The sequence below is a fragment of the Drosophila serrata genome, unplaced genomic scaffold, assembly GCF_035046125.1.
Source record: "Drosophila serrata isolate PLE 108 unplaced genomic scaffold, ASM3504612v1 contig_382, whole genome shotgun sequence".
Lineage (NCBI taxonomy): Eukaryota > Metazoa > Arthropoda > Insecta > Diptera > Drosophilidae > Drosophila > Drosophila serrata.
Genome location: NW_028257280.1, coordinates 2532217 through 2544494, shown reverse-complemented (window position 1 = coordinate 2544494; position 12278 = coordinate 2532217). Strand labels below are relative to the sequence as shown.

The following is a 12278-nucleotide window of genomic DNA, read 5'->3' as shown; positions in this document are numbered from 1 at the left end:
CCATTGTTGTTGTGCATTTTATAGCATCGTCCACAGAGCAGTTCCAGTGGCAGTAGCAGCAATTTGATAACGGCATCCGAGTTGACGTTGACGTTGAAGATGATGCACCCAAGCGAGCAGCGGGAAAATCGGAATGGGAAATACAAGAAAAAAGAAATGGAAACCAAACAAAAAATAAATAAATATGGAAAACATGAACATTTAACAGAGCAGGGTTGAACCCCTTTTACGGTTCAGAGATGTGGTTTTTTTTTGGGGCACTTAAATATGGGTTTAAATACACTTTAACAAGGAGAGTATCTTAAATATTCCAGCTTTATGGTTTTATTAATAATATATCCTAAAAAACCAGATATTTTAAGCGGGCTTTAAAACATATATATGTATCTTCTAGAGTGTACATTGAATGATTCTGTATTATATTTCTATTTATATACGACTAATATATGGTGGTCAATTATATATACGGACGAAAATTAGATGGATAATCAAACAGAATATCGTTTAACGTGAATCGAACCTACCTCCTTCCACTCTGGTAGAAAACGGCTAAAATGATCCGGCAAGGTGCCAAAGATCTCAGGGAAATCAAAGGCCAGCTTGAGCAGATCCTCCCAGCTCTTTTCTGGCAGCCATTTGCAGGGATTGGAGCGTTCACTTTTCGTCAAAGCAATGTTGCCCTTAATGAAGAAGTCCAGCTCGGACTGCAGCAGGATGCCGTCCCGCTGGGCCAGCTTGGTGGCTATCTGGAAGGAGAAGAGCAGCTTGTGCCGCTCAAAAATGCCCGTGCAACCGTAGCAGTAGACATTCTCCGTTAGCGTCTTGATGATGTTGTTCAGGCGCTTATTCAGACTGGCATCCGGCACGGCCTTGCGGAGCGAGTAGACAAAGACGTCCAGGTAGGCGGCCAGCGCATACTGGTACATGCTGTTCACGGTCGCCATGTCCGAGAGCGCGAAAAAGAGTACGGCTCCGCGTTTGGCTGCCGGGCGGTAGCCGTTACGCAGTACCTCAATGTCAGCCGCCGTGTCGGCCGCCAGCTTCAGCTGCTCCATGACGACGGCCGCCTTGGTCTTGGTGTTCTCCAGCGTCTCAATCAGCTCCGTGTTGTCCAGCATGTTGCCCGTCGAGGTGGCCAGCTCACGCAGCAGGGAATCCTCGAGCTGCTGCAGCAGTTGCTTGTTCTCGCTGGTCTGGGCGATAAGGGACTCGCGCTGCGCCTCCAGATCGGGACGCTCGGTGCCCACCACAACGCTTAGCAGCTGGTCCTCCAAACCTGTCTGTGTAACCGTGTAATTGATGACCAGTGCCTTGGCGTAGACGGCCGGATCGAACTTGGGGTTGGAGAACTTGGTGGTGAGATAGACCCGGAAGCCGGGATCCCAGTCCACTTCCTTGTCGCCCAGCATGACGAACTTGCGGCCGCCCTGAGTGCGCAGGTTCTTTTGCAGGATGTCGTCGATCACAGGGTCTATGTAGTCATCCACATCCTCGAAGAGGACCGGCGTGCCGTACATGATGGCCATCTCCAGCTGCTTTAGGAAGTCAAAGTCGCCGAAGGAGAGCACCTTGAGGTTGTTCCGCATTTCCTTTTTACGGATCCACTGCAGAGCCTGCAGCTGGGGATCGATGCAGAGCGGGAAGCGGGAAGCCCGCATTGTGAGGATGCCGTTCTGGATGGACAGCTCGTCCGGCGGCAGTCCTTCGTTGCTCCACTGCGAGATCTCCACATCGGTGGTGAGGTAAGAGTCGATCCTGAAGGGCAGGGAAATTGGTATGTCCAAGGAGACGATATCCTCGAGCCAGTCTTCGAAGACCATCGCCTTGCGGAACTCCCAGGTGAAGGCACCGGTATAGGCTAGGAATGAGGCGCTAATCAGACACATGCCCACACTCTCTGTTAGCTGCTGCCCCAGACTGGCCATCTCCTTGCTCCAGCGGATCAGCTCGGAAGATAAGCCGCTGATCAGCTTGTCGGAGGCTATCAGGCGCCGTTCTGCCTGCTGCATCATCTCAGTGAGGGCGCGCATTTGCTTCATGGACACAGCGTAGTTCTCATTCAACTCGGATAGTTTCTCCTCCAGCTTCTGGATCTCACTGTTCAGGTGGTTGAGAAGCTTGATCTGCACCTCCTGCTCCTCGACAAGGAAGTCAACGCGCTCCTTCTTCGGCTTAACCTCGCGGTACACCTCGAAGAAGCCTAGGACAGCCTTCACGAATTTCAGGAGGCCGGCTCCGGCTACGGAGATCTTGCCCATGTCGTCCAGGTTCTGGGTCTTCATGTGCTGCCGGCACTGAGTGATCTGCTTTTGCGTCAGAGCCTCGCAATCCATCTCCATCAGACTCTTGAGGAAGTTCACGTCACTCATCATACCCTTGGCCGACTTCCAGTTGATCTCCTTAATGCCTTTCAGAATGGCCACGCACTCGCATACCACTTGCACGGCGGCTGGGGGCGTGGCAAAGGATCGGATCTCGGTGATCTGCGCCTTTTCCAGCTCGGACAGAGCCCGCCTGGCCTCTTCGAGGGCCGGCATAGCATCTGCTAGAATCTCCTCGGCCTCATCTTTCTCGATGGCAATCTGCTTGCCCTTGACCTCCACTTCGACGGATTTCTCCGAGGCTTCGGCCTTCTTTGTATTGGCCTTCACCGTTGAGGACTCGATGGTGACCAGCATGGTCTCGCACTCCTCCGAGGCGACGGCCACGTTCTTTTTCTGCTCCGTGACAATAATGCGTAGATCGTCGATTTGTACAGAAGCCTCTTCGATTTTTTTGATGCCCTCGCCAAGACGGGAGCGTTGCTGGGTAATGAATTTCGCCTTTTCCTCTGAAAAGAAGAGTAATTTCAAAATATGCTACTACAAACAAGAAAAGAAGCTAACTTTCTTGCAATTGCAAATTAATTATAGGTATGTATCGGAAATCAAAAATAAGTAAGCTTAAGAAATTCGTTTTCTTTGAAACGATATTTGTTGATATTTTTATTTGATTATAAAATTGTTTCGAAATTGAAATGATTTCATTTTTGGCATAGCTAATTCAATTTGGAAACTTTTGCTATGCTAGTTTTTATAAGGGGAAACAAACTGCGTACTCAATTTAGTCGGAAATGCAGTTCTACAAGCTTCTGACTAACGTTAAATTACTATTCTTTGAGTAGGTGTTTATCTATATTTTATATGAAAATTTTGTCCATCGATCAAACTTTAAAATATTCATAACTAAGCCAAAAATGCATTAATTTCAATTCGGAAAGCTGTCCTATGCTAGTTTTTATAAGAGCTACAAAACTGCATACTCAATTTAAAATGTTAAAAAATTAAATTTTTTGTCGATTTTTGACAATTTTACTGATGTAACCCCTTATCGTTTTAAGCAAAAATCGAGAAAATTTTCAAAATTTTGTTTTCAACCCGACAAAGTTAGATTGATTCAGCTGTTGATGGTGATCAATAATATATATGATTTATGGGGTCGGAAATGAGTCCTTCACAGTTTTTGAAGCTTCTGACTAAAATTATAATACCATTCTTTCGGCCGGTATTTATTTATATTTTATGATAATTTTTTGTATAAATCCAATTTTAAAAAATTTATAACTAAGCCAAAAATGCATTCATTTTAATTCGGAAACTTTTGCTATGCTAGTTTTTATAAGGGGAAACAAACTGCGTACTCAATTTACTCGGAAATGCAGTTCTACAAGCTTCTGACTAAAGTTAAATTACTATTCTTTGAGTAGGTGTTTATCTATATTTTATATGACAATTTTGTCCATCAATCAAAATTTAAAATATTCATAACTAAGCCAAAAATGCATTAATTTCAATTCGGAAAGCTGTCCTATGGTAGTTTTTATAAGGGCTACAAAACTGCTTACTCAATTTAAAATGTTAAAAAATTAAATTTTTTGTCGATTTTTGACAATTTTAATGATGTAACCCCTTATCGTTTTTAGCAAAAATCGAGAAAATTTTCAAAATTTCGTTTTCAACCCGACAAAGTTAGATTGATTCAGCTGTTGATGGTGATCAATAATATATATGTTTTATGGGGTCGGAAATGAGTCCTTCACAGTTTTTGAAGCTTCTGACTAAAATTATAATACCATTCTTTTGGCCGGTATTTATTTATATTTTTTGGCAATCCAATTTTAAAAAATTCATAACTTAGCCAAAAATGCATTCATTTTAATTCGGAAACTTTTGCTACTCTAGTTTTTATAAGGGGAAACAAACTGCTTACTGAATTTACTCGGAAATGAGTGCTGTACAGTTCTACAAGCTTCTGGCTAAAATTATAATACCATTCTTTCGGCCGGTATTTATTTATATTTTAAGGCAATTTTGTGTATAAATCCAATTTGAAAAAATTCATAATTAAGCCAAAAATGCATTCATTTTAATTCGGAAACTTTTGCTATGCTAGTTTTTATAAGGGGAAACCAAATGCGTACTCAATTTACTCGGAAATGCAGTTCTACAAGCTTCAGACTAAAATTATAATACCATTCATTCGGTGTTTATCTATATTTTATATGACAATTTTGTCCAAAAATCTAATTTTAAAATATTCATAACTAAGCCAAAACTGCATTAATTTCAATTCGGAAAGCTGTCCTATGCTAATTTTTATAAGGGCAACAAAACTGCATACTCAATTTAAAATGTTAAAAAATTCAATTTTTTGTCGATTTTTGACAATTTTAATGATGTAACCCCTTATCGTTTTTTGCAAAAATCGAGAAAATTTTCAACATTTTTGTTTCAACCCGACATAAAATTAATATTTCAACCCGAATAGTTAGATCGATTCAGCTGTTGATGGTGATCAATAATATATATGATTTATGGGGTCGGAAATGAGTCCTTCACAGTTTTTGAAGCTTCTGACTAAAATTATAATACCATTCTTTTGGCCGGTATTTATTTATATTTTTTGGCAATCCAATTTTAAAAAATTCATAACTTAGCCAAAAATGCATTCATTTTAATTCGGAAACTTTTGCTACTCTAGTTTTTATAAGGGGAAACAAACTGCTTACTGAATTTACTCGGAAATGAGTGCTGTACAGTTCTACAAGCTTCTGGCTAAAATTATAATACCATTCTTTCGGCCGGTATTTATTTATATTTTAAGGCAATTTTGTGTATAAATCCAATTTTAAAAAATTCATAACTAAGCCAAAAATGCATTCATTTTAATTCGGAAACTTTTGCTATGCTAGTTTTTATAAGGGGAAACAAAATGCGTACTCAATTTACTCGGAAATGCAGTTCTACAAGCTTCTGACTAAAGTTAAATTACTATTCTTTTAGTCGGTATTTATCTATATTTTTTATGCCAGTTTTGTCCATCAATCAAATTTTAAAATATTGATAACTAAGCCAAAACTGCATTAATTTCAATTCGGAAAGCTGTCCTATGCTAGTTTTTATAAGGGCAACAAAACTGCATACTCAATTTAAAATGTTAAAAAATTCAATTTTTTGTCGATTTTTGACAATTTTAATGATGTAACCCCTTATCGTTTTTTGCAAAAATCGAGAAAATTTTCAACATTTTTGTTTCAACCCGACACAGTTAGATCGATTCAGCTGTTGATGGTGATCAACAATATATATGATTTATGGGGTCGGAAATGAGTCCTTCACAGTTTTTGAAGCTTCTGACTAAAATTATAATACCATTCTTTTGGCCGGTATTTATTTATATTTTTTGGCAATCCAATTTTAAAAAATTCATAACTTAGCCAAAAATGCATTCATTTTAATTCGGAAACTTTTGCTACGCTAGTTTTTATAAGGGGAAACAAACTGCTTACTGAATTTACTCGGAAATGAGTGCTGTACAGTTCTACAAGCTTCTGGCTAAAATTATAATACCATTCTTTCGGCCGGTATTTATTTATATTTTAAGGCAATTTTGTGTATAAATCCAATTTGAAAAAATTCATAATTAAGCCAAAAATGCATTCATTTTAATTCGGAAACTTTTGCTATGCTAGTTTTTATAAGGGGAAACAAAATGCGTACTCAATTTACTCGGAAATGCAGTTCTACAAGCTTCAGACTAAAATTATAATACCATTCATTCGGTGTTTATCTATATTTTATATGACAATTTTGTCCAAAAATCTAATTTTAAAATATTCATAACTAAGCCAAAACTGCATTAATTTCAATTCGGAAAGCTGTCCTATGCTAATTTTTATAAGGGCAACAAAACTGCATACTCAATTTAAAATGTTAAAAAATTCAATTTTTTGTCGATTTTTGACAATTTTAATGATGTAACCCCTTATCGTTTTTTGCAAAAATCGAGAAAATTTTCAACATTTTTGTTTCAACCCGACATAGTTAGATCGATTCAGCTGTTGATGGTGATCAATAATATATATGATTTATGGGGTCGGAAATGAGTCCTTCACAGTTTTTGAAGCTTCTGACTAAAATTATAATACCATTCTTTTGGCCGGTATTTATTTATATTTTTTGGCAATCCAATTTTAAAAAATTCATAACTTAGCCAAAAATGCATTCATTTTAATTCGGAAACTTTTGCTACGCTAGTTTTTATAAGGGGAAACAAACTGCTTACTGAATTTACTCGGAAATGAGTGCTGTACAGTTCTACAAGCTTCTGGCTAAAATTATAATACCATTCTTTCGGCCGGTATTTATTTATATTTTAAGGCAATTTTGTGTATAAATCCAATTTGAAAAAATTCATAATTAAGCCAAAAATGCATTCATTTTAACTCGGAAACTTTTGCTATGCTAGTTTTTATAAGGGGAAACAAAATGCGTACTCAATTTACTCGGAAATGCAGTTCTACAAGCTTCAGACTAAAATTATAATACCATTCATTCGGTGTTTATCTATATTTTATATGACAATTTTGTCCAAAAATCTAATTTTAAAATATTCATAACTAAGCCAAAACTGCATTAATTTCAATTCGGAAAGCTGTCCTATGCTAATTTTTATAAGGGCAACAAAACTGCATACTCAATTTAAAATGTTAAAAAATTCAATTTTTTGTCGATTTTTGACAATTTTAATGATCGTTTTATCGTTTTTTGCAAAAATCGAGAAAATTTTCAACATTTTTGTTTCAACCCGACATAGTTAGATCGATTCAGCTGTTGATGGTGATCAATAATATATATGATTTATGGGGTCGGAAATGAGTCCTTCACAGTTTTTGAAGCTTCTGACTAAAATTATAATACCATTCTTTTGGCCGGTATTTATTTATATTTTTTGGCAATCCAATTTTAAAAAATTCATAACTTAGCCAAAAATGCATTCATTTTAATTCGGAAACTTTTGCTACGCTAGTTTTTATAAGGGGAAACAAACTGCTTACTGAATTTACTCGGAAATGAGTGCTGTACAGTTCTACAAGCTTCTGGCTAAAATTATAATACCATTCTTTCGGCCGGTATTTATTTATATTTTAAGGCAATTTTGTGTATAAATCCAATTTTAAAAAATTCATAACTAAGCCAAAAATGCATTCATTTTAATTCGGAAACTTTTGAATTTCAATTCGGAAACTTTCCTATGCTAGTTTTTATAAGGGGAAACAAAATGCGTACTCAATTTACTCGGAAATGCAGTTCTACAAGCTTCAGACTAAAATTATAATACCATTCATTCGGTGTTTATCTATATTTTTTATGCCAGTTTTGTCCATCAATCAAATTTTAAAATATTGATAACTAAGCCAAAACTGCATTAATTTCAATTCGGAAAGCTGTCCTATGCTAGTTTTTATAAGGGCAACAAAACTGCATACTCAATTTAAAATGTTAAAAAATTCAATTTTTTGTCGATTTTTGACAATTTTAATGATGTAACCCCTTATCGTTTTTTGCAAAAATCGAGAAAATTTTCAACATTTTTGTTTCAACCCGACATAGTTAGATCGATTCAGCTGTTGATGGTGATCAATAATATATATGATTTATGGGGTCGGAAATGAGTCCTTCACAGTTTTTGAAGCTTCTGACTAAAATTATAATACCATTCTTTTGGCCGGTATTTATTTATATTTTTTGGCAATCCAATTTTAAAAAATTCATAACTTAGCCAAAAATGCATTCATTTTAATTCGGAAACTTTTGCTACTCTAGTTTTTATAAGGGGAAACAAACTGCTTACTGAATTTACTCGGAAATGAGTGCTGTACAGTTCTACAAGCTTCTGGCTAAAATTATAATACCATTCTTTCGGCCGGTATTTATTTATATTTTAAGGCAATTTTGTGTATAAATCCAATTTTAAAAAATTCATAACTAAGCCAAAAATGCATTCATTTTAATTCGGAAACTTTTGCTATGCTAGTTTTTATAAGGGGAAACAAACTGCGTACTCAATTTACTCGGAAATGCAGTTCTACAAGCTTCTGACTAAAGTTAAATTACTATTCTTTGAGTAGGTGTTTATCTATATTTTATATGACAATTTTGTCCATCAATCAAATTTTAAAATATTCATAACTAAGCCAAAAATGCATTAATTTCAATTCGGAAAGCTGTCCTATGCTAGTTTTTATAAGGGCAACAAAACTGCATACTCAATTTAAAATGTTAAAAAATTCAATTTTTTGTCGATTTTTGACAATTTTAATGATGTAACCCCTTATCGTTTTTAGCAAAAATCGAGAAATTTTTCAAAATTTTTTTTTCAACCCGACATAGTTAGATCGATTCAGCTGTTGATGGTGATCAATAATATATATGATTTATGGGGTCGGAAATGAGTCCTTCACAGTTTTTGAAGCTACTGACTAAAATTATAATACCATTCTTTCGGCCGGTATTTATTTATATTTTATGACAATTTTGTGTATAAATCCATTTTAAAAAATTCATAACTAAGCCAAAAATGCATTCATTTTAATTCGGAAACTTTTGCTATGCTAGTTTTTATAAGGGGAAACAAAATGCGTACTCAATTTACTCGGAAATGCAGTTCTACAAGCTTCAGACTAAAATTATAATACCATTCTTTCGGTGTTTATCTATATTTTATATGACAATTTTGTCCATCAATCAAATTTTAAAATATTCATAACTAAGCCAAAAATGCATTAATTTCAATTCGGAAAGCTGTCCTATGCTAGTTTTTATAAGGGCAACAAAACTGCATACTCAATTTAAAATGTTAAAAAATTAAATTTTTTGTCGATTTTTGACAATTTTAATGATGTAACCCCTTATCGTTTTTAGCAAAAATCGAGAAAATTTTCAAAATTTTTTTTTTCAACCCGACATAGTTAGATCGATTCAGCTGTTGATGGTGATCAATAATATATATGATTTATGGGGTCGGAAATGAGTCCTTCACAGTTTTTGAAGCTTCTGACTAAAATTATAATACCATTCTTTTGGCCGGTATTTATTTATATTTTATGCAATTTTGTGCATAAATCCAATTTTAAAAAATTCATAACTTAGCCAAAAATGCATTCATTTTAATTCGGAAACTTTTGCTTTGCTAGTTTTTATAAGGGGAAACAAACTGCGTATTGAATTTACTCGGAAATGAGTCCTGTACAGTTCTACAAGCTTCTGACTTCAATTATAATACCATTCTTTCGGCCGGTATTTATTTATATTTTATGACAATTTTGTGTATAAATCCATTTTAAAAAATTCATAACTAAGCCAAAAATGCATTAATTTTAATTCGGAAACATTTGCTATGCTAGTTTTTATAAGGGGAAACAAACTGCGTACTCAATTTACTCGGAAATGCAGTTCTACAAGCTTGTGACTAAAATTATAATTACCATTCATTCGAGTAGGTGTCTATCTAGATTTTATATGACAATTTTGTCCATCAATCAAATTTTAAAATATTTATAACTAAGCCAAAAATGCATTAATTTCAATTCGGAAAGCTGTCCTATGCTAGTTTTTATAAGGGCAACAAAACTGCATACTCAATTTAAAATGTTAAAAAATTAAATTTTTTGTCGATTTTTGACAATTTTAATGATGTAACCCCTTATCGTTTTTAGCAAAAATCGAGAAATTTTTCAAAATTTTTTTTTCAACCCGACATAGTTAGATCGATTCAGCTGTTGATGGTGATCAATAATATATATGATTTATGGGGTCGGAAATGAGTCCTTCACAGTTTTTGAAGCTACTGACTAAAATTATAATACCATTCTTTTGGCCGGTATTTATTTATATTTTATGACAATTTTGTGTATAAATCCAATTTTAAAAAATTCATAACTTAGCCAAAAATGCATTCATTTTAATTCGGAAACTTTTGCTATGCTAGTTTTTATAAGGGGAAACAAACTGCGTACTGCAAATTTACTCGGAAATGAGTTCTTTACAGTTCTACAAGCTGCTGACTAAAATTACAATACCCTATAAGGGTATAATAAAAAGAGCACATACCCAGCAATCCTCTATAGGTGTTTAAGTAGTCCAGATAATGCTTTGGCGTCACGAAATTATTACGCCTCAGCTTGGCTAAATAGTCCCTGGAATACTGCTGTATTGTGGTATGGACATGGACCACATGTTCCACGATAGCCTCCCGATGTTTAGCCGGAATCAAAGCGTGCTCGCTGAGGAAGAGCTTGGCCACTGCATACAAGGCCTGACTGGGCCACGGGAACACCCAGTCGATGTATGTGCTACCAATGAGTCCAGGGAAGTTGCGGCAGCGATTGCGCAGAGCATCGCCAGCAGGAGACATGCACAGAACCACATGGAGGTTTTCGGCACAGGTGCGCAGAAAGTAGGCCCAAACTGAATCTCTGGAAACGAAAATATTTATCGTAAAAGGGTCATGTTTCTGTCAGTAAAATGTCCTTACTTGGAAGCCGAGTATCCCTCCTCTTCCGCAAATTTGCGGACTTGATTGACAATGCCATCCTTGTCTTCATCTGCGAACAGGGCTGGAACTTGGCCAACGGTCAGGATATTATTGATCAACTCCAGGAAACCTTCTTCGGCCACCTGGGCTGCGGTAAACAGGAAGACCACCTTCTTCCGCTTGACCCCTGCAATAGTGTACAGGACTTTAAGGTCCTCGCGGAAGGCAGCTTCATTGTAGCCACGCGATATGGTGATCTCGAAGACGTCGCACTCGGCGGCGAAGGCGGCCAGGCGGGTCACGCACTTCTTGCCACTGCCACCGACACCGATGAGCAGCACGTGACCGCGATTCATACGAAGCGTGCGGTGGACGCGCGTCAGATGCTGCAAGCAGTCCTCGAACAAGACCAGGGTCATCTTTACCTTCCGCTCGCAGTACTCCTCGAGGATTTCGGTGAACAGGGAGAACACGGAGTTGTAGTCCAGCAGATCCTCGTATAAACGCGCCTCCGATTCGTTGGTAAAGTTGCGGAAATCTCCAAAGAGCAGCGGATCGCGGAGGACATAGTCCTTGAGCGAGAGTATAACCTGAGGAGCTTCGCCCTCGCCTTCCTCCTCCTCTTCTCCCTCCTCCTCACCGAAGTCAGTGTCCGTCTTGGAAGGCTCGTAGAGGAGTCGAGCCTGGGCTTCCGCCTCCGCGGCGTCGGCATCAATGAAACCATATTCCTCTTCGAAAGATGGCGGGAAACATTCACCCACCTCAGTGGCCAGATTACGCCGCACATTCAGGATGTCCTGGAAGGCATTTCAAATAATGTTATCTTTGGAAATTGGATATCCATGACATACTTACATTGTCTGATATCAGGCGATCGCATATTATCCTAGTATACTCGTTACGCCACACTCTGATCAGGTCCCGCAGACCCTTGAAGCACGTGGGCTCGATGAGCAGCATCCCAGCGAAGATCCGCGACAGATCCTTTAGATTGAAGATATAATGGAACTTGGAGGGTGTTGGCGGCAGGTCCACAATCACCATCTGCGGGTCAGGAAGCAATTAGCGTAATCAGACTAGGCCCTACATCCTGCAGGGTCCTTCCATGGGGCCACGCCACACAAATCAATTTTATCTCGACTAGCAATATGCGTTCACCCGGGACACAAGGACCTTCTACACGCCCTTAGGGCCCGTTGCCAAGTTGCTGAATTTACAGCCATTATCGAGTTGCAGCCACCACTGCTCCTCTGAGTAACGGCAATTCTATTCAAATAATTCATTTCACTCCATTTCGTGGCGCATTAATATCCTTGCCCAGAGTGTGCAAGGAAGACATACGAACTACGGAGCTAGGTGGGCAGGGTCTGAGGGTCTGCAGGTGTGAGTAAATCATTTTTCCCTCCCCAAACATTTTCGGATAA

The 12278-nt window shown here is 37.6% G+C and overlaps 1 protein-coding gene across 1 annotated transcript in view; it reads right to left on the bottom strand.

Moving 5' to 3' along the window:
* Dhc98D (Dynein heavy chain at 89D) overlaps positions 1–12278 on the bottom strand; it is a 41241-nt gene that overhangs the window by 6141 nt on the left and 22822 nt on the right. Inside the window, exons 33-36 of the mRNA XM_020956369.2 lie at positions 11710–11898; positions 10855–11651; positions 10431–10795; positions 525–2830 (exon numbers count right to left, since the gene is read on the bottom strand). Of these exons, the coding sequence (XP_020812028.2) occupies positions 525–2830; positions 10431–10795; positions 10855–11651; positions 11710–11898 (3657 nt within the window). The remainder of the gene's footprint in view (positions 1–524; positions 2831–10430; positions 10796–10854; positions 11652–11709; positions 11899–12278) is intronic.